Source organism: Acomys russatus, chromosome 12 (genome assembly GCF_903995435.1).
Source record: "Acomys russatus chromosome 12, mAcoRus1.1, whole genome shotgun sequence".
Taxonomy (NCBI): Eukaryota; Metazoa; Chordata; class Mammalia; order Rodentia; family Muridae; genus Acomys; species Acomys russatus.
In genome coordinates this window covers 39,242,561-39,268,091 of record NC_067148.1, presented here as the reverse complement: position 1 = coordinate 39,268,091, position 25,531 = coordinate 39,242,561, and the positions used below count along the sequence as shown (strand labels likewise).

At 45.4% G+C, this 25,531-nt stretch overlaps 2 protein-coding genes across 8 annotated transcripts in view; one reads left to right on the top strand and one right to left on the bottom strand.

Annotated features, from left to right (window-relative positions):
• LOC127196518 (UDP-glucuronosyltransferase 1-6) overlaps positions 1 to 25,531 on the bottom strand; it is a 118,570-nt gene that overhangs the window by 5,497 nt on the left and 87,542 nt on the right. Inside the window, exon 1 of one of the 7 annotated variants that reach the window (XM_051154289.1) lies at positions 23,987 to 24,878. The exons of 4 other annotated variants lie outside the window; for them this stretch is intronic. In XM_051154289.1, the coding sequence (XP_051010246.1) occupies positions 23,987 to 24,844 (858 nt within the window). In that variant the 5' untranslated portion in view covers positions 24,845 to 24,878. Of the gene's footprint in view, positions 1 to 1,425; positions 2,319 to 13,263; positions 14,185 to 23,986; positions 24,879 to 25,531 lie in introns of those variants that run through there. 2 more of the 7 variants (XM_051154286.1, XM_051154283.1) reach the window with 2 other exon arrangements.
• Positions 8,234 to 9,030, top strand: LOC127196519 (dnaJ homolog subfamily B member 3). The gene has a single exon (XM_051154291.1). It carries the CDS (start codon positions 8,267 to 8,269, stop codon positions 8,990 to 8,992), a length of 726 nt encoding a protein of 241 aa, XP_051010248.1. The 5' UTR covers positions 8,234 to 8,266; the 3' UTR covers positions 8,993 to 9,030.

The following is a 25,531-nucleotide window of genomic DNA, read 5'->3' as shown; positions in this document are numbered from 1 at the left end:
AGGCTTGTCTGCCACTGCCCAAGAGCATCCTGGAGTTGATTGCTCTGAAGCCTTTCTTCCCTAGGATCACATCCGCAGTTTTCTTCCCTCCCCACGACCTTCTTTCTTGGTGACAGCTCACATCCTAGTGTCATTTGCTTTCCTTCGGCCTCCAGTTAGCACATAGCCCACCTACGTTCTAGAACCTTTGTTCCTTCAAGATGCACGGAATCCTAATGGAAAGAGTATCATCTGGTTTCCCCTTCTGCATGGCCCTCCCACGCCTACTCAGCAGCAGGTAGTATTTGATTAGTACAAAATCAGATCTGTAGGGTAGTAAACATCCACTGTCAGAGAGCAGAATTTAACTAAGGCTTAACTGACATGCAAGTTTGTGTACAGAGGCCAAGAGAGTAAGCCACAGAGACCGGATGGACAATGACTCTGCATCAACTTTTGTGGATTCAACAAAGGCCAATCCTCTCTACTTGGCACAGTATGCCCTAAACTTTGCCATAACATCACAGTCCTCGGGGCAGCCAAACAGTGAGGCAACATGTTAACTGCAAATAACCTTTGATCACTGACTTATTTCTTTATAAACATGATAAATACTTCAAAAGAAAGGTCTTCTCTCTGGGACACACTCCCCCCCCCCCCACAGCTGATGAGACCTTTAAATATCTCCTACATTCTACTGAAAGCTGCGTGGTTAGTTCTATGCTCCGAACAAAACATCTTTTGCTTTCCCAGAATCTATTTGTTGGAAGCCTTTCACTTGAGCCAGGCACAAGTACTTGGAGCCCATCTTCCTCTATGCTCAGTCTCCCCCCTCAGTCTCTTTATATAGCTGGCCTCCCTGATCGCCTATTAGCTATTTACTTCAGACCCAATCTCTGAATTGTTCTCTTTCACCAAGATTGTCTTGCTCAGAGAGATGACACCTTGCCGTACTGGAAGCAGGATTGTGGGATCGACCTTCCTGTTAAGAGTATCTAGACATTAGAACTTTACCCAGGACCATAAAGGTAGTGTCTCCTGTCAGGATCTATAAAAAACAACTGCATCAGACTGGAGCTACCAACGCCTGAATCAAGAGCACTAGTTCTAATTGAGGGCAAGCTTCATAGCACACAGCTCTCTTTCTCTGAGAAGTATCCCAAACATGGCAGGTCTTCTGACAGTTAATGTTGGTTGCAATAAATTGAATTCCACAGGGGGAAAATGCCCAAGATATGTTCTCCCAAAATACTGTCTACAAAGAGGTAAGTCAGAGAGGATGCCAAAGACAGACAAATTCAAGACTGGGAGATGCAGGGGTTAGAAGTAAACAGAGAGCACTTGAAATAATCCTAGCATGCTCACTGGGCTCAGCATGTTACCTATGGGAAGCTTCTTTACCCGCAAATAACACAGGCATGGAAAGACCCCCCCTCAAATACACACCTGGGATATGGGCTTTTTAGGAAGGCAGTTTATCCCACCAATAAAAACCATATTGGGCATGATGGGCCTGGGGTAATCTTTCACAAAGTCATTCCTCATCAGCCAGATAGATGCAGGGCTCAGAAGATCCTTGACAGTCACCTCTTTCTGCAAGATTTGTGAGGCAAGTGACGCATAGGGCGAATAAACCACATTGCACAGAGAGTTCTGTGACAACGCAATGAGCACGTTTTTCACTCGCTCCAGGAAATTCATGTGGTCCGAGTTTAAAGACATACTCAAGGGCACATAGGACAGTGGAACAGGGCATTGGGTAGCTGCCAAATCCAGGCCGCATGGCAATCCATTTAAGAAGTATACAGCAGGCAGAGCCAGGTACTGAGCCACAATGGAGCCACAAGGAAGGAAAGGGTCAGTCAGCAGAACATCAAAGTGGCTTTCCTCCAGAGAGGCCATGAACTCAGCATTGTGCAGTAGGTGGGAACAGCCGGACAGGAGCATAGCGGAGTTCCTTTTTACTTTCTTGTATGTTTTGACCACACGCAGCAGAAAAGGATCTTGCTCAAAGACACTCCGCCCAAGTTCCACGAAAGAAGCTTCCATGTCTTCCTTTTGGAATGGCACTGGGTACTTCTTCAAAGTGTAAAACATTTCTTCTTTTATGAGCAACGAGGCTTCGGGCGCTATGACCACTATCTCGTGCCCCTTCTGCCGGAGCTGCTGAGTAACCCCAAGCATGCTCAGCCAGTGGCTGCCATCCATCGGAAATACTAACAGCTTCCCAGCGTGGGACGCAGAGGGACCGAACACACACAACAGAAGGCATGGGAGGAGCAGAAGGCAACAGGAGCTCCAGCACAGCACAGTCATGGCACCTCTCCCACTGCTGCTGCCAGTTCTACTCAAGCCAGCTGCTCATGGCTCAGGTTAATGTTTGATTTGGGCCCCGTGACTAAAGCTGTAAGTCAACTGACAAAGACCACAGAACATTTGCCTTCCAAGACAAGGAGGGCGGAGCTGTACTGAGTTCCTTAATAAGTTAACTGCAAGTTGACCTGCCGTTGAGCTGACTGCAAGTCCTTCCTTGAATCACTTTTTTTTTTTTTTTTTTTTTTTGAGTGAATATATTGAGCCAACGATCTCTGGACATTTTGGACTCATTAAGTTAGCATTTGCATGGGTTCCAAAAGGATTTGCAGAGAGGAAAAAGGGCTATGACATGCCAAAGAATAACATCTTTCCAAGAAAAAATTCCAATTAACTGAAAGTTACTCAGGAAGTCTTTTAGGAAAAAAAAAGAGGATTGTGCTGAAATCCACTTTTGTCCATGGGAGTGCCCCCTCCATTCACTCAGGGGTCCTCTTAACCACTTTCATTGTTTTAAAAATTGTGTGTGTGTGTGTGTGTGTGTGTGTGTGTGTGTGTGTGTTGTAGGCCAGAAGGTAACCTTGGGTGTTGTTTCTTAGAGGCTATACATGTGGTGTTTGAGGCAGGCTCTTTCATTGGAGTGGAGCCCACAGTTAAGCTTAACAAGGAGGCCACCGAGCTAAGAAATGTCCCTTTCTCTAGTTCCCCAGTGTTGGGATTACAAGCATGCCCAACTGTTTCCAGCATTTTCATGTGGCTTCTGGGGCTTGAACTAAGGTCCTTATGCTTGGCGAGCACTTTAATAACTGAGCTGTCTTCTCAACCCCTGTCACTGTTTTTCACTTCATCTCTAGTGAATCTAATATGGTGTTGGGTCTCAAGACTACAGCTAAGACAAGCATAGAAGAGTGTCCTGCCTTTCCAGGACTTAAGCTTTATCAAGAGAGACAGACCCATGGCTCAAGCTGATAAATCAAGCCTTTTGAGAGTACTAATGAACGAAACCAGCCTGGTTTAGAGAAAGACTAAAAAGGCAATTTCACATGAGTCTGTGGGCAAAAGTCCTCTCCAAGAGTTCCCTCAGAAAGACAGTGAGAAAAAAATATATTTCCATTGGGGTTTGGCTGGTGCTATGTATTCTAATGCTAATTACAGACCCTCATGATCTGGTTGCCGCCCAGCCTGGCACAGTCTCATTCTACACTTGTCCTTCTTGTGTAAACCTTGCTCCACCTAATTTAAAGTGACTGGTTAATACAAAATGATGAATCTTGGGGTTTGGTAGAAGAAAGGGGGTGGAGTTTGGGGTTTGAAGGGTGGGGTTGAGGGACCAGAAGGTGAGGGAGATGGAGGGGAGGAAGCAAGATAGGATTGGAGGGAAAAGAAAAAAGATAAGCACCTTGGGTTAGCATGGGAGGAGAACACATGGCTGCATCAGTGTGGACGGAGGAGATGGAAACTTTTAGCAAGTATGTATGGGTTATGGTTGGGTGGTGGCCCAAGTAGAAATTATTAGAAGCAGATGGCATGGGATGGGGGCTGGTAGATATGGAAGGTAGTTTAAGAAATTAATATCTGCCCTGGTCCTGGTGAATCAAGGCTATTCTAAAATACAATAAGTGTCTGTGTCTTTATTGATTAATTGTGGATTAGAAAATACCCCCGTAATTACTATAGCCTAATAATAAATACTTATCAGGCCATATTTTTAAATTAATCACAACATATTCCAAACAGAAAATCAAAATAGATAAGCACCAGCTAGTATAATTGTGCTCATCACACTGTCCTGAGATAAAGGGGAAATTCCGATGATTAAATTGAAGGCAACAACGTCAGATGTGTACTATGTGCCAAGTGTTGTCACTCTGAACACTCAGCAACACATCATAGCCCATAGAACTTTCCCATAAAAGCAGATGACATTTCCCTCATTTTACAAACATACTGAGGCTGACAGAAGCAAAGTCATTTGCCAGCGTCCTTGGCAGAGCTAAGATACAGGCCCTGGATGTTGGTACCCAAAACTTGCACTCTTAACAACTTTCAGTCTCCAGTTGTACCCAGGCATATCCCCAGCAGAAATTTCCACCTAGTTAGAAGTTGAACGGGAAGTTGTGATCCTCAGGTTATGACCCCACCATGATGAATGAAGAAAAGACAGAAAGGAGGGCTTTGAGTCCAAGGAGGTGTTCAAACAGCACTATCTAGGGCCCTTGGGAACTAAGGGAAGAACAGTTGAACAGAAATGCCTCCCAAAGTGGGCAATCAGAGGCTGGCAGAACTCAGTCTTGGATCCTTTCTGGGGATCCACCGATGTCTTATACAGTCCCAGGAAGAAAGCCCCGATCCCAGTATTTGACCACGGTACTGGTCCTGCCTGCATGGACTATGCTGGGGAGACCAAAGAGCAACTTCACTTTAAAAGCTTTGGTGCTCTAGGGAGCACAGTTCTTGTTCTGGCACTTAAAGTCCCTTTTTCCTGTGCCTTCACTTTTTCTCAACAGAATTCCAGTTTTGCTTGCGTTTTTGCAAGAATGCCCCCCCTCTCTCTCACACACACATGCACACATGCACACACACACACACATGCACATACGCACACACACCATGCATACATGCACTCTGAACGAGCTTTGTAGACCAGGCTGGCTTCAAATTCACAGCAATCTGCCTGTCTCTGCCTCCCAAGGGCTAGGATTAAAGGCATGTGCCATCACTGCCTGGTGAACTCTGAACTCTGAAGTCCTCCCCCACACTCAATCACTCCATCACTCTTAATTCTCCATAAGCAGTAAAGGTGTAGCAATGCCTTTGTTTTTGCTGTGCTTTTAACTGCAATTACAAAGCTCACAATCTAAGTTAAACTTTAGGATCAGTAATCCTTGGTAGAATCGTTTGTAAGAACTCACCTGCCGCTTATATGGAGCAGAGATCCTATAAACACTATAATGATTTTATGACTCTGTGCTCCTGTCATCACTCAGAACTTTGAGTTTTGTTTTTGTTTTTTTCAATTTTCATGGTGCTAGAGATAGAACCTGGGGCAATATGTAAAGCAGGCAGTGTGCTGAGTCAGAGCTTCTTACAGAAGTTATGGACATGAATGGGTCGGGGCCCCAACCCTACTCATGGCCAGCAAACACTGCTCACTCACTGATCTAAATGCAAGGAAATCTGTATTTTCTTATGGCCAATGAGGAGAACAACTTCAAAGGTATCCAATGACAGGCCTGCCCTGGGGCAAGGCTAATCCCTTCCTTCACCAGTATGTATGGAACATGTGGATTCTGCTGTGTTGGGTGCTACGTTAGATACTGAAGCCAAAACCCAAATGACCAATGGCCACTGCTAAACAATTACAGAGCACAGCAAGATGTGCCCTGATGGCTGAGAAAACACAGGGCAGAGCAGTAATGGGGTCTTGCTGTGGAGTCCCTTGAAGAATGCAGTGTCTTTGAAACGTCCCATGGAGCCGAGCAGTGGTAGCGTACTCCTTTAATCCCAGCACTCGGGAAGCAGAGGCAGGTGGATCCCTGTGAGTTCAAGGCCAGCCTGGTCTACAATTCGAGTCCAGGATAGCCAAGGCAACACAGAGAAACTCTGTCTTGAAAAACCAAGAGGGAGGGAGAGAGAGGGAGGGAGAGAGAGAGAGAGAGAAATCCCATGGGAGGGGTTTCTTTTTAAGTTGGAGCCAAAAGTTAATATACCCCTCTATGGGACCCCTAGCCCCTTTGATAAGGTTGGAGGTTGATACTAAACAAAGCACATTAGCTCACCATCCTCCTGTGCATCAGGCCTCTAGAGGAAAAAGCAGTTTTTTGCAAGTCTCTGTGGCCTTTTTCTCTGCCCTGCCTTTCAGCATATAGAAGTTCACACACACAGCTGTCCATGTGCTAGACCAATCATAAATGGATGGATTCCTCATGGCAGGCTTTCAGCTTTAGAAGCACTGTCTCAAGCCTGGGACCAGTGCATAGCTATGCATTCCCTAACTGGCTTTCTACAGATGCCATCTACTCTTACTATGAGCCCAAATACTTAAGCCAAGTGCTCAGCCTCTCAGACCCAGTTCCCACGGTCCTATTTCAGAACTGCAGCCCCTATGCTGTCCCTCCATCTCATTATATCAGTTTGCCTGTTGTATTATCCCACACCATCACTGCTTCTGGTACTTTGGTCAACAGCTCCATAGGACCTACAAGAAAACCTCAAATCCTTTAGCTTTGCTCCTTCTTAGACCCTGGGTCATGTTTTGAATATTATTCTTTCTTTCTAGTTCCTCTGATTAGACAAATCCATCTACCTTTCATCCTAACCAGGATTTTATTACTGCTTACTTCATGTTTACTAAGTGCCAGGCCTATAGAGGTTCAAGTTCAGTCACTGGGTGTAACATAAACTCATATGACTGTTCTGGGGCACTAGTACTTCTGGTTAGACCTAGTACCCTTCATGATAGAGTCCTTAAAAGTTCACTGGTTAACCATTTCCCTTTGGAACAAAGTAACCTTTATAGATGCATGTTGCCTCACAACTGATAAAATAAGGTAATACCTTGTTAAAAAAAGGGGGGAGGGGGCCAAGGGAAAGGAGATAACACACGTATCAAGGTTAACATGTATCAAGGTTAGAAGGAAAGCCTTAGTCATGATACAACAGTATTAGCGGAAACAAGATCATTTCACCTGCAGTACTACCAAAACCAGCCCAAAGTTCCAACTATTTTTGTTCAGAACAATGATGGCTCTCCAACTGTTGCCTAAGGAGCCCTGAGGATCTGCCAGGGAAATTTTACAAAGTTAAAATCATTTCTATCAACAGGGATACTGACTCTTTAAGATCTCACTTTCTCATAAGCATACGGTGGAGTTTTTCTGGAATCACAGTAGATGGGATGCAGAAGACGCCAGCTCACTTAAGTCCAATGCTGGAGTGGTTTGAAGGATATAAACATTCACCACCTTTCTGAGTTTTTGCTTTGAAAAAGTTTTCTCATAAGAACACGACGTATGACCGGGCGTAGTGGCGCACGCCTTTAATTCCAGCACTAGGGAGGCACAGGCAGACGGATCGCTGTGAGTTTGAGGCCAGCCTAGTCTACAAAGAGAGTCTAGGACAGCCAAGGCTACACAGAGAAACCCTGTCTGGGGGGGGGGGGGGAACCACAACGTACATTAATGTGCAGCTAAGAGATATGGTTTTTTTCGTTGCTCTGCTTTCTCGTGTGACCTGAATGGAACGCAGGGCCAATATAAATGAAAACAAAGGGGCCTGCAGCCAAAATGTTTAAGAACGTCAGTCCTTCACAAACCACCGTCCTTCAGATCAAGGTCGAACAAAACCCACTCCCGTCAACCTTCCTGTCTTCTTGCCTGGCTGATGGGAAGCTGACTTGGGACAGGGCACAGAAACCCATTTTTAAAAGCCAGCTATGTGAAGCACACTTGTAAACCCTCAATGGGCATCACTGCAAGTTCAAGGCCAGCCTGAGCTACACAATTGCGAAGAGAAGGGCAGGCAGCAGCGGGAGACAGGGGAAAGGAGGAGAGGAGAGAAAGGAAAGGTAGGGAGGAAGAAGAGAGGAAGAAAATAAGAGAAGAGAGGATAGAAAGGAAGAGTAAGGGGAAAGGAATGGGAAAAAAGGGAAAAGAGAGAAGTTTTGGGGGAGAGAAAAAGAAAGGATGTAGTACTTTTCTATGGCGGCCATAGTCACAGCCCTTTCTCCCCTAAATTGTGCTCTGATGTTCCGACTAGACCTATAAACCAATCACCAAGGTAAGGCTGCATCACTAAGCACCACTGGGAGTAGAACCAACAGCAGGAGCCCTCCATTCTGATAGGCTGAGGCGCCTACCGCCTCCACCAATGAGAGGCGCCTTCGTCACAAGAGCTTGTGGCGCGGGCTGGTAAGCGGGCATTCAGCAGCTGCCAGCCGCGCTGCAGCGCCGAGGCCGCGGGCCGGCCAGCCGCCATGGTGGACTACTACGAGGTGCTGGGCGTGCCACGGCAGGCCTCGGCTGAGGCCATCCGCAAGGCGTACCGCAAGCTGGCGCTCAAGTGGCACCCGGACAAGAACCCCGAGCACAAGGAGGAGGCCGAGAGGCGCTTCAAGCAGGTGGCGCAAGCCTACGAGGTCCTATCGGACGCCCGCAGGCGCGATGTGTACGACCGCTGCGGCGAAGCAGGCGAGGTGGGCGGCGGCGGCGCGGCGGGCAGCCCGTTCCAGGACGCCTTCCAGTACGTCTTCTCCTTCCGAGACCCCGCCGAGGTCTTCAGGGAGTTCTTCGGGGGGCGCGACCCCTTCTCCTTCAGCTTCTTCGGAGACCCGCTTGAGAACTTCTTTGAGGATCGGCGGAGCTCCCGGGGAAACAGAAGCCGAGGGGCAGTCCCCTTCTCTGCCTCCTTCACAGACTTCCCAGGGTTTGGGGGTAGCTTCGCTTCCTTAGATACGGGATTCACATCCTTCGGTTCTCCCGGAAACTCGGGCCTTTCTTCTTTCTCCATGTCCTGTGGCGGTGGGGCGGCAGGCAACTACAAGTCGGTGTCAACCTCCACCGAAATAATCAATGGCAAAAAGATCACCACCAAGAGAATCGTCGAGAATGGCCAAGAAAGGGTGGAAGTGGAAGAAGATGGAGAGTTAAAGTCCCTGATAATTAATGGCAAAGAACAGTTGCTTCGCATCGATACTCAGTAAAGACATAAAGTGCGTTTTAAGGACTGTCAGGACTTTTTTTTTTTTTTTTTTTTTTTTTGGTCTAAAAGCGTTTTCAAGGGAACTCTACTTTCAGAACAGCTGTATTTAAGACATTATATGCAATTCGTGCTGTTGCCTCTTATTGTTGGGACCACAGGGATAGGATCTCTCTTGGTCTTTATGCCTGTTGTAAATATCTGTATGCTGTAGGCACTTATTAAACTTAATCCTGAGGCAGACGGCCGTTATCTCCTAGTGCTAGGAAGCACTGTTCACAGCATCTAAAACTACACAATGTCCATTTTGTTGAAAGTTCAGCCCGGAGAGCTATCTGTGAGCCATTTAGCTCCACTTCCCCACGTGCACACTGCGGTGAAAGATATGCGAATATTGAGTCTTTAGTTCAAATTGGAAAAAAGAAGGCTTTTAGTTTACCTAAAATCATAGTGGTATAGGAACAACTGACCACTGTTTAAATGGAAGCTTTTAAAAGCAGTTAAGTTGAATAGACTAAGTAGATTCTGGTTACTGCTGCAACGAATTGCCGTGAACATAGTGGTGTCTATCACATTCTTCCAAAGTTTTGTAGGCTAAAAATATGAAACCCATTTCAACTGGGGAAAAAAAGGAGGGTTACCAAGAATCGTACTCTCTGAAGGTTCAGGGTTGCATTTATCAGTCAAGGTGTCAACATGTGGCTGGTTAGTGCTTTCTTTACAATAGCAGAAGATGCTGGAAGTGAAAAGTGCTCTTTAAGGATATACAAGCTTCCTGGTTGCCATATATACTATATATGGAAATACGTATATAAGCAGTAGAGTCCATTCTTTTAGCACAGTTGATTACTTCATAACGGCCTTACAGCAGACGATTCCCTTTAGAGAGTACAGTATAGAATATTTTACCTCACTCCAGTGTCATCTGTGAAGACTTCATAAGACATAGAAGCCAAAGGGGTCTGAATAGGTTTAAGATGCCACACTTTGTAATTCTCTGTCAAGAGGTCAAGGGGCCTAAGCACATTACCATAAACTAAGACTATGTGAAAATATGTTGGATACTGTTATTACCTCGAAAGTGTAACCTCATATGTACAGGGACATATGTACACTACAGAGCAGAAACACAAGGTAAAATACTGTCCTCCAGGGCACACAGGGTCTTTAGAAATCATGGCAATAAAATAGTCGCTGCAGTACTGGGGTAGCTGCTTTCTAGACAATAACAAGTTCCCAAATCAGACCAACTACCAGAAACTTTGAAACAAGAAATGTTTTCTCCAGCCTAGAGAGATAATAAAGACAGTCACTGAGGGCTGGGGACATGGCCCTGGAGGTTCAACACTTACAAAGCAAGCATCCCCAGAAACCCACACAAAGGTCTGGTGTGTGTGACAGTCCTCAGAAGGCAGAGACATGGGATCCCCAGATCAAGCTGGCTAGCAAGATCCATATTGGCAAACTTTGGGTTTTTCTATTTTCTGAGAGACCCTGGATAAGGTGGAAGAGTAATTGATGATTCCTCACATCAGCCCTGGACCTCCATGTGTATATGCACATGCGTATGCATGGACACAAAAATATGCACACATGCACATGTATGCGAACACACAAAATAAAAATGGAAAAGTCACTGAGTAGCTTGTTGGTGTCCATTTGTATCTGAACTGGTAGAAGGTATCAATGATTTGGGGATAACAAGGAACATGCATAGTTCTGTGATAGTTACATGTGGAAGTCATCATGCTGGGTGGGACAGAATGAGTGGTCTGAAACCACACCGTGGATAAAAGATCATCAGCAGAGAGTCCAAGGTAGGCAAAGCACCTGGCAGAGCAAGGTCACTCAGAAGTCATGGATCGTAGTCTCTGGCTAGTTGTAACATATGAGAGCAAACAGAAGAGTTAACGTTCATCTATCCTGGATTAGTGCTGCTGTAAATGGAAAGTTCCTGGACTCACTGTTTCCCAAGTGCAGAGATTCATGGCATGTGCCACTGGGCCCAACTATAAAAAGCATTTTTAAAAAAATGAATTGTCAAGCTGGAAAAATCTCTTTAAAGTTGCTCTGTCTCAAAACACTTCTGAAGATATGCCTGTGGAAGATCATCTTATAGGGAAAGTTTGTCATAGTGGTCAAAAGGCATTTCCTGTGCCAAGAGGAGCCTCTTGACTTCACCAGTGGATCTGTCCATAGAGCACATTTCTGCACAAGCCTTACAACCTTGATCCCTGAAACCTATGGTGAGAGAACTAGCATCCATAAGTTAAAGTTGTTCTTGACTTCCACATGAGCACCTTTACACACACACCTGCAGACACACACACACACACACACACACACACACACTCAAATCCACTGCAGGGGATTCCTCTCATGGAGTCACTGGGAGCATTTTCCAGAATGCTCCAGGCAAGGAAGAGCAACACACTGTAAGACCCAGAAGACTAGAAGGCCTTGTTCCATCTAAAAAAGGATCAAGAATTCAAAAAGACAGTCATACTGGTGAGGGGCTCATGCACAGCTATTTTGGGCTTAGCTTAGTCAACATGGCTGAAAGCATTTGGAAGAAACTTCACTGTTGTCAAGTTAAGCCCCCATCCTTTGATTTTATGAGACAGCCTTTAAACTGGAAGAAAGGTACCTTCTCCATTCTAGGAAGTCATTCATTCATCTGGGTCAGCTTCCATTTCTAGAATTTTACATTCCACATTCTCATCAGTTCCCTCTCCTCTCTCCTCAACTCACCCTCCTCTTCCTCATCCCTTCTTTCTTCTATGCTCTCTCCTCTGTCCCTCCCCTCTTCTTCGTTCTTCCCTCTTCCCCTCTCATGGTCTCACTATGTACCCCAGCACCGGCACTCATTATGCAGCCAAGGATGGCCTTGGACTCATGATCCTGTCTCATCTTTTGAAGTGCTAGAGTGCCAGAGGCGGCTTTGTACTTCTGCTCAGCTCAAACTACTTTGGCTCCACAAACTTAGGTCCTCTCAGGCCTTCTTCCTTCACTTCCTCCTTCTTCACGGAGACTTCTCCACAATCACCCTGGAACCTTATTGTTCTCGGCTTCTCATGAACCAGATATAGATCTATGGTCACGGTCGCCTAGACACCCACCTGGCCTGGCTCTCTCAGTCAACCAGGTTTCTGACGTGGTTTCTCAGAATGTGCCTAGCTATGAGCTCAATTCCCCTACCCCTCTCCCCTTGACTCTAATTGATATAATTGATATCCTGCACAGCTGCAGCCAAGATCAATCGCCTCTCACCTCCTCACCCCCCTCCCTACATCCTGCCTTTAAAGTCTATAAGCAGCCTGAGAAAATAAAAATTTGTCAGCTTGATCAGATTTCTTGACTTGCTGTCTGTTCTTTGCGTCTCTTGTCCCCCATTCTCTCCCTAGGGGTCTGAGGATCTCAGTTGATTGTCTGGCGGGCCCGGACACTAGAGTTACTGACCTGTATCCCCAAACCTAGCTCACAGTTTTCTCCAGATTCACTCAACTTCCTTAGCTCTTCATTAAACCATTTTAGTACAGTTTCAATTACTACCTGACATGCTGACTGGACTGGGAAGTAGCCAGTGGCCCTGGACTAAATGCACAACTTATTCTCCACCTCCACCTTATGAGAGAGTAAAAGGGTTTGTTAGGGTAAGTTTCACTAGACTATTTTTCTTTTAGTTTTCTACATACAAAATTTTAAATACACAATTCTGTTATATCATGAAAGATCTACAATTGTACAGTAGCTGCTGGGTTACACGTTGACTAGCGAGCATTTGATATGTGGCTGGCCCAGCAGATCCTATAAACTACTCCTAAGCTTGCTTCCAGATCTGTTGAGTGCTTGTGTCCTGTGAATACACGCCTATTTCACCGCCTGAGAACAATAGTAAAAACTACTGCATCAACAACTGTAATTTGCTGATTTGTTTTAAGCCTTCAAAACAAAGTCTGAAAGCAACACACCCTTTTGTCGGTCAGGCCACAGCTCAATTTCTCAGCTCCTGCACAGAATTAGGATACACACCAATAGGAAAATCATGTCTGGATACACTGGCAGTTCCAACAGAGTCCCACCACAGCTCCTAAGTCTTGTTCTCCTCCCCTTAGCCTTTAGTCCTGACAGTGACCTCTGAAAACCAGAGTATAGCACCGTGGACACCTTAATAGGTCAATTTAACCAAAGCCTCTTTGGACAAATAAGTAGATAAGAACTTGAAAATTTTTTTAAAATCCTGGAAAATTATTGAAATAAAGGCAGAATACAGACCTGAGAGAGGGGCTTCCTGTTGACACAGTTTATGCCCCCAATGAAGACCATGTTGGGCATGATGGGCCTTGGGTAGTCGAACACAAAGTCCCCTCGGAACAGCCAAACAGATGCATAGCTGAGAACCTCCACCAAGGATACATCTTTCTGAAAAAGCTCCGAAGCAAAGGTTTTATAGGGACTGAGTGAGATATGACAAATGTACTTCAAGGTCAGAGGGTACAGCATGTTCTTGACCCTTTGCAGGAAGCTCATATGATCAGAGTGCCTTGTGAGTAGCTTTGGAACATACGAGGAAGGGTTTGGACACTGTGTGGCCTCGTAGTCTATGTCACAGGGAACGGAGCGCAGAAAAAACACAGCAGGAATCTGTAGGTACTTGGCCAGCACTGCCCCACAGGGAAAAACTGGATCTGTTAAGATCACATCAAAGGAACTGGAGTTCAGTTGCTGGATCAGGGTCTTATTGTACAATAGAGCTGCACAAGAATTTGCGTAGAGTTCGGAAAACTCTTTTATACCTTCTAGAGTTTGAAAAAAAAACGTCACAAAATGTTGTGTTTCAAAGGCCCTCTTAATGTTGCGCTGTAGTTTTTGCTGATATTTTTCCCTATTGTGTGGAAAAGGATAGGTTTTGAAGGTGAAGAAGTCTTCTCCTTTGATGTGCAGAGTCACTTCTGGAGCCAGAACCACAGTCTGGTGGCCTCGGGCATGGAGCTCCCTAGTGACATCCCTCATGCTCAGCCAGTGGCTGCCCTCCATGGGAAATACCAGCACCTTCTCACCTTCAGCCCAGGGAAGGGCACACAGCAGGAGCAGCAGCCCTGAGAGTCCTCGAAGGGGCACACATAGCCCTGCGTCCATCTCCTCAGAAGCCTACAGCAGTGGACCGTCCACACACTGTGCCTCCTACATAAATCTATTCATTTTCTATGACCAGGCCACCTATCACTGCTTGCATGCCATTGGGTGATACAGTGCCCTTAAGTTAATCATTACAAATCTCCTCCTGCCTTTTACTAATGCCCTACCCTTTTGCCTGTCTCCACCCACAGAAACTTGAGCTTTGCTTTTCTTGCCTAATAAAAACTCCCATGACATGCTTCTCCTTTCCTATGGCATACTAGTTCACCTCTTGTTTGCCTACAATTTCCCAAACAAGGTGCTGGACACCCATTTCTTTCACCACATAGACTGTTAGTTGGTTGCCATTGAGCGCTGAGCGGGCGTGCCTTATGCCCTGGTCTCCCGCATAACCTGTGCTATCTAAGGTCTTAATAGCTCACCAAAGTCTCTCCTCCAATTCACAAGTAGCAACTGATGCATCACAGTATAGAGAGCAATGCAAAGCAAGCTTGACCAAACCAAAAAAGAATATTCTCTTGCCATGACGCACGGCGCCGGGAATATAAGGATCGGGGAACACTATTTGAAGTAGCTGACTGCTGACAGTGATGGGAAAGCTGGAGAGATCTAAATCAAGATCTGAGGGTCTGATTCTGTTGTAAGGTCTCTTGAGAATCTTGTGAGCACTTGGCAGAAGGAGTTGATGCTCCATGAAGCACCTTGGGACAGCACCATCCTAGGCACCGACATGGAGTGGGTTCTGAAAGCATCCCACTCTCTCCTGTAAGCCGACCTCCTTAAAAGGGACCAATGACTGCTCAGGAATGTGGCTCTGTCTCAATGTCTGTTCTCCTGAATGCTGAGGACTGCAGGGCCCTGCACTCTGTTAAGGGACCTAGGTGAGCACTAATTTGGGTTGTCACTGCATTCTGAGGTGTGTGATCAGGTCTCCTACAATCCATGCCAGACCAGAATCCTGATACAGATGGAACTCCCCCAAAAAAACATGGACTACAGATTTCTGGGGGCACTGTGCTCAAATTCAAGAAAAAGTGAACTTCAGGCCCAGGTAAAGGGCAGGATACCATCTGTAGGCACTATAGACATAATCAGGAGTCTGGCCCTGCCTCAGAGAATTCCTCCCACATGAGATGAACAATTGCTGCCACCTCCTTCCTTTTCATGTCCTGGGACTCCACTCGCTACTGGGCCAGCCCTTCGGGGTGTCCTGCATTCTATCTCTGTATCTGTGTCATTCTGTCATGCTGGCCAGGCTGAGGCTTCCCTCTGGAAAGAAGCCACCCTCTTAGGATCTGGACTGAGAACAGACTCAACAGATATTTATCTGCAAAACTCCTTCCATGTGCCACCGCTGCACTGTCCAGTCAGCCTTTGCATTTCACTCTTTCGTGGAGGGTGGGAGTTCAGAAAAATGTTCTGCAGCTTCTCTTCCAAAGGCAACTTTTCTGGGTTGTGTTTTTGTTTTTGTTTTTGTTTGTCCTGCACCTGCTACTTCTCTGCATGTTTTCTCTCAAGTCAAACTCCATCATTCTCCCCTCTATGGCTGCCTATGTAGAATTACCCAAGTGTAGGCTGTAGCCACACCTGTCCATGCCATGCCCATAAAAGGAAAGCAAGTGGCTGAGAAGTCAGAACCTGAAAATGTGTAGTTGCTGCTTTTAGCTGCAACTGTCAGCCTAAACAGGGACACTCCCAGCACCACACCTAGTAGAGGAAGCAGCCAGTTCCTGAGGGCAGGACCCACTTCTGTCCAGACTCAGCATGCAGCTCTTGTGCACCTGTGCTGCTGAAAAGCAAACCATGGGCAACACTGATTGTTCCCCTCAACGTGAAGGCCTGCAGTGGGCTCAAAGATCTAAACCATATAAGACCCAGATACCAGGTCTGAGCAAAGGGTCTGTGTATAAACTAGATTAAAGGGAGATTGTTAGTCCTGCTCACTAAGGGGACTAGAATCACGAAGTGGCATGTGGCTAAGGCTGGCCTTCACAACTTTTGTATTCCCTTTTTTTATTTTAAAATGTGAATATGTGTGTGTTGTTTTGAGCATTTATTATAATTAATTGCCTAGGCAAACAGAATTATTTCTTGAAACTGGGAAATGATGTTTAGCACAGCACTTTGATCCTTGTATTTGCCCTGGGCTGGAAATGTGCAGATCCAGGTAGTTGGCTTTGGATATTTCACCCATCCTCATGAAACAAATAAGTATTTTAATATCATTCTTAAGGAATTTTGAGGTAATTCCAATGTACATGGATGCTGCCAATAGTTGACCATCACTGGACTAAAAGTAAACCTTGACTTTTTAAAAATAGCAAAGCCTGACAACATGGGGTTCTCAGGTTTTTTGTTTTTTGTTTTGTTTTTTTTTTCACTCTTGTGTCAAGTTCATTGCATGCTGTATGGCTTAAATTCCCATGTAACCTCTGCATGGTTTGGAGGCCACAAGGCTGTGTTTCCTGGACCACACCCCCTCTGAAGACCAAGGGCAAAGTATGTAAGTTCACATCCTGAGCTTTCCAGGTTGGTTGGTGGGATGTCAGGAGTGGTTAGTTCCATATTTATGGCAGGATGGTTTCACTAAGGCTATGTAAACCTCTCTCACTTCCACAATGGGGGAACTGATTAAAGCCTGACAAAAGGCAGCTTTTGCCCTAAAACAAGGCAATTTAGTAGCACAGTTCCTGCCCCATATAAAGGACTTTTATGGCATGCTGGCCTTGGAGAGCCCAGCACAAAACACTGCTCCTCCACGGTTATTTTTATGGGCTAAGTAAGATGTGATTGTAGCCGGGCAGACGGAACAGGCCAAAACACAGGAATCCTAATACCTTGACAGAGAATTCACAAACTGGGTTTAAAAATGGGTTTGGACACTGTTCAGTGTCCTTAAAGTCTGCAATTACTAACACACACACACACACACACACACACACACACACACACACACACACTTTGCATTTCACCCTTCAGTGGAGGATAGGTGTCCTGATAAATGCTCTGCAACTTCTCCTCCAAAATTAGTTCCCTGCTTTCTTTCTCTGCACTTGTATGGTTTACCTCGTGTCACATTCACTGTTTCCCTTCTACGGCTATCTGTGCAGAATTATCTGAGTCTAGGCAGTGGCCACTCCCGTCCATGCCATGCCCATAAAAGGAAGAGAATGGATGGGGCAGGTCTGCCAAGAGGAGGCCAGTTCCTGGAGGGGGAACCCCACTCTCCTGCCCAGGCTCCGGATGCAGCTCCAGAGCACATGTGTCTGTGGAGAATGCCTAAGGAAGAGCACAGCGGGGCAGTGTGGATGACTCCCTCACTGTGAGGGTCTGCCCTATGCTCGGAACCCTAAGGCACACACGAGTCAGATGCCAAGTTTTAAGAAAGTGTTTATATGCAAACTCGCTCTAGTGTGTACCCTCAGCTCTGCTCACCAGAGACATAGAAGTATCCAGAATCACAAAGAAACATGCAGCACAGAGTGCACTTAGAAATACTCTTTAAAACATTTAAAACAGCACCTCCTCTTGCTGAGCCATCTCACTGGCCCAGATTTAACATTCCTCTTGATTCCACTAGTGCTTGAAGATGGTTTTGAAGATGAGTATGCTCTTAGTGTCTGTGAAAACCAGCAGCCACTCGAGGCCTACATGGGCATCCAGTGTTCTGGAACTCTCTCCAGAAGTCCATAGTAGTGGACCTACCGTACCAGGCTCTAACCCCTGCACTAGATTAATCGTCTCCTTATCTCCACGCTAACATTCAGCATGTCATTGTGCGGCACAGTGCCCTCCTCCAGTTAATCATTACACAATAAATCCATGCTGGGCATCGACTATGGTCCTACCTTTCTGTCTCTTCGTAATCAGAAACCGCTCTTATCATCTCTCCAGGGACCTGCCAGTGTTCTCTAGTGAGTTTCAGAGGTCACCTCACTTGCTCTCTCACATTCAAAACAAGGTTCTGCGCACTCACTTGATTTTAACCATTTCTTTCTTTGTCTGCTATTGAGCTCTGAGAAGAACCTGACGGCTGGTGCCATGGTCTAAATGAGATTGGCCCTTGTAGGGTCATATATTTGAATGTTTGGTACCTAGTTGCTAGAACTGTTTTGGGGGGAAGGATTAGTGAGTAGCCTTGTTGGAGGAAGTGTATCACTGGGAGGGGGATTTGGGGTTTCAAAAGCCCATGCTAGTCTCTCTTTCACTCTCACTCTCTGTCTCTCTGTGTCTCTGTCTTTCCCCCTCTCTCTGTCTCTGTCTCTCTCTGTCTCTCTCTCTCTGTCTCTCTCTCTCTCTCTCTTTCTCTCTCTCTCTCTCCTCTGTCTCCTTCTTCACCTCTCCCTCCCTCTCTCTGCCTCCAACTTTTGGATAAGATATAAGCTCTCAGCTACTGCCCCAGCGCCATGCCTGCCTGCCTGCTGCCATGCCCTGTACCATGATGGTCATGTTTTCACATTTTGAACTGTAAGCAAGCCCACACCTGAGTGCTTTTTAAAAAATAAGTTGCCTTGGTCATGATGTGTCTTCACAGAAATAGAAAAGGAACTAAAGCGGTCGGTGCCTGTGGTACACTCTTGTTAGACGCGATGTACTCAGAAACGCTTTGGGGAGTCTTCTCACTGAAAGTAGCTTCAGTACATCGCAGACCACTAAGTCAGCTTTGAGAGACAAGGGGTTGCTGGAGTTCCAGATTGGTGCACTTCCTGTAGTAGACTGATCAGGGATAATGTGCTGCAAATGTCTGGTCGATGTCAAATTTCTGTTCTCCTAGATGCTAAGGGCTGCATGTGTCTGCACTCCATTAAAGGACCTGGATGGACACTAATCTGGGTCTTCATTGCTTCCTGTGCTTTGCCATTAAGCTCCATTCTATGGTTCTTGCCAGCTCAAAGTTTTTACAAGGCTGGATTCTTCAGACTACCGTGGGCTATGATCCGGAGGGACACTGTGCTCAAACAGTAATATGGCAAAGCAAATTTGAGATACAGCTGAGGGCAGGACTCCAGCTGTGGGGGCTGTGCACGTGACCAGGAATCTGACCCTGCCTCAAGGGAACTGCTCTCACCTAGTGCTAGGCAGCTGCTACCACCTCCTTCCTCTACATGCCCTGGGGCTCCACTCTCCACTAGGGGAGCACAGCTGGGGTGGCCTGCATGCCACCTCACTGCCTGTGTGTCTTTCTGCGCATGCTTGTCCAAGGTGAGAGTTCTTTGTGCATCAAAGCAGAGTCCTTAGTACCTAACTGGCAGCAGCCGCAGCCGCAGCCGCAGCTGCTGGGCTGATGTGTATATGAAAACACCTCCCATGGGAAGCCACCACCACACTGTGCAAGAAGCCTGTGCATTTCACCCTTCATGGACAGTAGGAGTCTAGATAAATTGCTCTGCAATTTCTCCTCCAAAGTTAGTTCCTTGCTTTCTATGCTTGCCACTTCTCTGTGTGGTTTACCTCATGCCAGATTCATTGTTTCCTTTCTACAGCTGTCTATGCCATGGACTCACGATTACCTGAGTCTAGACAGTGGCCACTCCCTTCCATGCCATGCCCATAAAAGGAAGAGAATGGATGGGGCAGGTCTGCCGAGAGGTCAGCACCCTGCTTTCTATGTTTGCCACTTCTCTGTGTGGTTTACCTCATGTCAGATTCACTGTTTCCCTTCTATGGTTATCTGTGCAGAATTATCTGAGTCTAGGTAGTGGCTACTCTGGTCCATGCCATGCCCATAAAAGGAAGAGAATGGATGGGGCAGGTCTGCCGAGAGGTCAGCACATGAAATCTGTGCTTGCTGCTTCAGATGCTGCTCTCAGCATTAGCAAGAACACTCCCAACAGCACAGTGAGTGGAAGAGGAGGCCAGTTCCCGGAGGGGGGACCCCACTCTCCTGCCCAGGCTCCAGATGCAGCTCCAGAGCACATGTGACTGTGGAGGACACCTATAGAAGAGCACAGCGGGGCAGTGTTGATGGCTCCCCTCACTGTGAAGGTCTGGCCTGTGCTCAGAACCCCAAGCCACGGGTGAGCCAGATCCTATGCATGAACAAACAGTCTAGGTAGCAACTACACCATGGGTACACTGTTAAATCTGCACGGTCAGAAACCTACGTCTCAACTAGACTCATGAAGAGACCTACCTATAACAAGGCCTGGACTTTATAACAGTCTTGACTTTGTCTTTTTAAATTTTTGTGACTGCCTGCATGATCTTTGTTATTAAACTATTTTGAGACAAACTATATTATTTCCTGGGAAACTGATTCTCCCTTAAGACTGGGTTTCCCCAGTTTGTTTGTTTGTTTTTGAAATCTGTGCCAGGCATCTTCCTTGGAAGAAGCTATAGTTTATTCTTTAACATTGCAGTAAAAATGAAAAAGAAATTGAAATAGCCTCCTAATTTCAGCAGTACTTATAATAAAGTAAATTAAAAGTGGCTCTCATTTAATACATAATTATTAAATATATTTTAAAATTTCAATTATGTAGGGATAGTTGACCACTATCAACTTGGCTTTTTAAATATAGTTTTAGTGGGACATGGTGGTACATGCTTGTAATTCCAGGAGGCAGGAACAGATAGAACAGAATATCAGTTGCATAGCCTGTTCCAAGTCAACCCAAACTGTAATGAGACTGACTTAAACACATAACCGTAAACCACATTTATTCTCTCCAATAAAAGAATATTAATGCCACCAAGACTATCTTCTATCTGAAAGTTAGGGTCCAATATATAAGTGAATACCTCAAATTTTCAGGATTGGCTAGTCCCTTGTTAGGTCTGTATTCAGCCTTAACTTGGTTTCACAATTACCACATGGGGCTAGAATGATCAAAAGGATTTATTTAATGGTAAATAGCTCATTGTAGGGACACAGATCAAAGCAACCTGACAAAAACACTGTCTTTCCCTTGAGTGATGAGGCACCCTACACACATCAGATAAAGTCTATTGCTCTCAGGCTGTGACCATATAATGGGGGAGGAGGTCCCCCTCAGTCACAGATGTAGAGGACGGGAATAGGATGAAAGTGGGAGGGAGGAACGGGAAGATACAAGAGATGGGATAACAATTGCGATGTAATATGAATAAATTAATTTTAAAAAATAAGAAAAAAAGAAACCAAGAGGGGTGAGTTTTAAAACACTGTTTAAACATTTAGCTAAAATTCTAATGAAAATATTTAATTAGGAGTAAAGGTAAAGGTACATGAAAATAACACAAGTCAATGACATTGGGATCTGATAGGTGGGATATAAGAGAGCAAAAGTATATCACCATGACACAGTTGCCTTCGTGTACCAATCAAGCTTCCAGAGATAGCTCCAGGGTGACAATATTAAAACGCTAGTAAAACTTCTGCAAATTTTGGTGAGTATAAGGCGAGAAATGGAGAGTAGAAGACACTTCCTTGGGAACCGAGGAATCTCAGGGAATTCACTAGGCATACAAAACATAAAAACCTGACAATTTGGATACATCCACAGAACTTTTAAAAACATTGATCGCGCAGCAATCACATGACTCTAGAACCCCTGAAATGTGGCTAGTGAAAACTAAGACAAGATGTAAACAAAGCTACCTGCTCCACCGCTTCCATTTTCACTCTCAGGTCCCATGGAAATACACACCCAGAACCTCCTAGAGTGCATCCTTAAGAACTATTGGATAAAAAGTTCCTGTATCTTGCCACTGAAAATCTGAAAGTAGTATTTGTCTACTTGAGTCAGGACACAGCTGATACCATACGACATTCCATACACCAAGGAATAAGACAGATATCACGTCTAGGTTAATTGCTGTCTTTCTTTGAAATGCAGTTTTTCTGTGAGGATGCCTTTAAAAGTAGTGACAAGTATGAAACAATGTATCAACACTCTCTGTGAGAGAGTTTATGGGTCTGATGCACAAGGAGACTCTGCTCCTTGCCTGAACTACAGCTCTTTTGATTTGATGTAAACAAACCCTGGTCCATTTTGTTTGTTTGTTTTTCTGTCAATGTAACATATACAATACTAGACTATTCTCTGCCATTATTCCTCTCAAAATTAAGTTTGGCCAAGATAGAAGTCATGAAAGTGGCCTCCTCTTGTTTAGAGGGTAGAATAGCCCATGGAGAAAACGAGAATATTTATACAAAGCCTGAGCTGATGTGTCATTCGAAGTGTTCGATGTATATAATTCAGAAGAATTCATGACCTTGGACTCTACTAAAGCAAAATGGCTTACTGAGCATGACGGCAGCTGTGACTAAGGAAGACAAAGGAGCGAAGAATCTATGAAATTCACTTTCAAAACCAACCTGGAAAACTGACCATGGAGAATACGGATTCAGTAGCTAAAACATGCTTTTCCAGGTCTGCTTTTCTGAGGACACAGTGCAAAACAGAGGTGATACGGGTAAAGAGAGGGCAGGTGATCTTCAGAAATCATGGGTGCCAACTGCTTGGTGCCTTTGTAGAAAACCTCCTAGCACTGTGTAGGATCTGGGTTCACTTCAGGGATTGTGGGCCTGCTGTATGAAAAGCAAGAGTCTCAAGCGCGCGCGCGCGCGCGCGCGCGCACATACACACACACACACACACACACACACACACACACACAATCATCACCCCAACTCTGTGGAACTTAGACCGACATTATTTACGTTGGGAGGTCAATGCTGATGAAACATGTACAGGTGGCAGGGAGACGGCTCCTTGCACTTGCAGAACCCAAAGTCATCAAAGAGTTCTCAGTAGTTAGAGAAACATGAGAGTCAGAGCTTTGAACTTAACACGCTGCATCTCCGTGGAAGTCACCGAATTCCACAATTAAAACGAAAAGAGAAAATGATCAAGGAAGTAGCAACGTAAAAACCTGAGATTGAATAAAATAGGAGAAAATAAGAAACAAAGTAACGTATACTACCAGATTGAAGGTTTTTTTTTTTTTAATTGAAATTCTAAGCAAAATTCTAACAAAATATTTAATTAGAGGCAAAGGGTTGAGTAATGTAGTAACAAAAGATAACAGTATTGGTTCAGGCAGGTAGGTAATAAGCATGCCATTTAGTGATAAGATAAAAGTTATGTTATCAAAATACTGTTAACCTTTGCCCACTAATCTAACTGCTACATGTACAGGGCAAAACCATGAAAATGCAAATACATCTTAAATATAACTTAAGCAAATACCCGTACTAGACATTCACTTGGGAACTGGGAAGATTCTGACACGAGTTTTCATACAAAACAAAACATGAAAATGTGCAACTTGAGTGTGTCCCGGATCATTCACAAACAGTGACCATGCAACAATCACAAGACAATGGAGTGCTTGAAACATGGCTTGTCCAAAGGGAGACATGCTAGAAAAGAAAAAGGACCCTGAGGTTGCTTTCACTTTGAGTGACAGGTCTCCTGTGAGCACACACACCACCCTTCCCACAGTGCACCACTGACGATCATTCTGTCAACATCTGCAACTGGCCAGGTCCTCTGTCCTGCTATGGACAGTCTTGTGATAGGTCAGCTCACAGCTCAGCTTCTCTGGTCCTCCCCAAATTCAGGAAGTCTCATCTCTAGGGTGATACCATCTTAGCTAGTGGGCAGACTCAGTGGACTCCCACCATCCTTCTCAGTCCTATTAGACACCCTGAGCATTGCTTCCCAGTTCCCAATGACCACTAAACACCTGAAGTAGCAACTCTGAATGCCTTAGGGATGTGAGTCACCAAAGAAATGAGAAAAATTACCAAGAGAGAAAGCCCTATAAAAAATGAGTAGGTAACCGAGCAACCCAGAGTGACTTTAGTTCAGTTTGGTTTTGTTTATAACACACTCTTGCTGGAAACTCGTTTGAACAAAAGCTGAGTACAGACCTGAGAGAGGGGCTTCCTGTTGGCACAGTTTATGCCCCCAATGAAGACCATGTTGGGCATGATGGGCCTGGGGTAGTAGAACACAAAGTCCTTTCTCAATAGCCACACAGACGCATAGCTGAGAACCTCCACCAAGGACACCTCCCTCTGCAAAACCTCGGTTGCAAGTCTCTCCAAAGGACCATACAGAACATGGCAAAAGTGCTTCAATGGCAAAGGGTACAGCATGTTCTTCAGTCTTTCTAGGAAGCTCATGTGGTCAGAATTCATTGTGAGTAGCCTGGGAACATAGGAAGAGGGGCTTGGACAGTGTGTTGCCTCAACATCTAGATCACAGATAATGGATTGCAGGAAAAACACAGCAGGAACACGCAGGTGCGCGGCCAGCACGACCCCGCAAGGGTAAAAGGGATCTATTAAAACCACATCGAAGGAACTGGAGTTCAGATGCTGGATCAGGGCCCCGTCATGCAGCAGACCCCGGCAAGACCTCAGGTAGAATGTCGACATATTTTTGGCACCTTCCACATTCTGCAACAATAACCTCAGAGAAAATTCCGTTTCAAAAAAAATTTGAAGGTGGCCCAGCAAATGGTGCTTGTACTCTTCCTTGGTGTATGGAACGGCATAAGTTTTGCGGGTGAAGAAGTCCTCTTCTTTGATGTGCACAGTCACCTCTGGAGCCAGAACCACAGTCTGGTGGCCTCGGGCATGAAGCTCCCTCACAACATTCCTCATGCTCAGCCAGTGGCTGCCCTCCACGGGAAATACCAGCACCTTCCCGCCTTGAGTCGAGGGCAGAGCACACAGCAGGAGCAGCAGTCCTGAGAGTTTTTGCAGGCACACCAGAATTCCCATAGCTAACACCAGGGAAGTCCACAGTGGCTGAACTTGCTTACATGTCTATGCCACTTATAGTATTTCCTCATCTTCTTATTACTAAGTCCATATGTGAGAAGTCATTGGGTGGCGCAGTACCCTCCTTAAGTTAATCATTGCAGAATAAACTCATGCCTTTTTATTACTGTCCTTACCTTTCACTTTGTTATCAAGGTACAATTTCTCTTATGACCTCTCTACCAACGAAACCTCAGTGATCTGCTACTGCTCCCTGGGGACCATCAGAGTTCATTTCATAGGGCAAACAAATACAAGATGTAAAGATAGAGATTAATCCCAGCACAAGAGTGGGTGACTTCAGTAGCCCACACTCACCAACACACCAGGTCATCCTAGCCAGGTGAAAATACAAGGAGCTATCACCTAAGTGGCATCACAGGTCAAATGGATGAAATAGACATTTACAAGACATTGCAGCCAAACACTGCACAGCACACAATGTTCTCAGCAGCCCCTGGAACCTCCTCTAAAATAAATCACAGGACACAAAGCAAGTGCTAATTCATGCAGGAAAACTAAAGTAATCTTTGGTATTCTACCTGACCACAATGAATAAAGCTAGACATCAACAGCAAGAGACACAACGGAACACACACAGAATCGTCGGGACCAAACAACACACCACTAAATGATAACTAGGTTACT

What these genes read in the sequence shown, in the direction of transcription:
- LOC127196519 (XM_051154291.1), top strand. Translation starts at nt 8,267, where the DNA reads ATGGTGGACTACTACGAGGTGCTGGGCGTGCCACGGCAGGCCTCGGCT.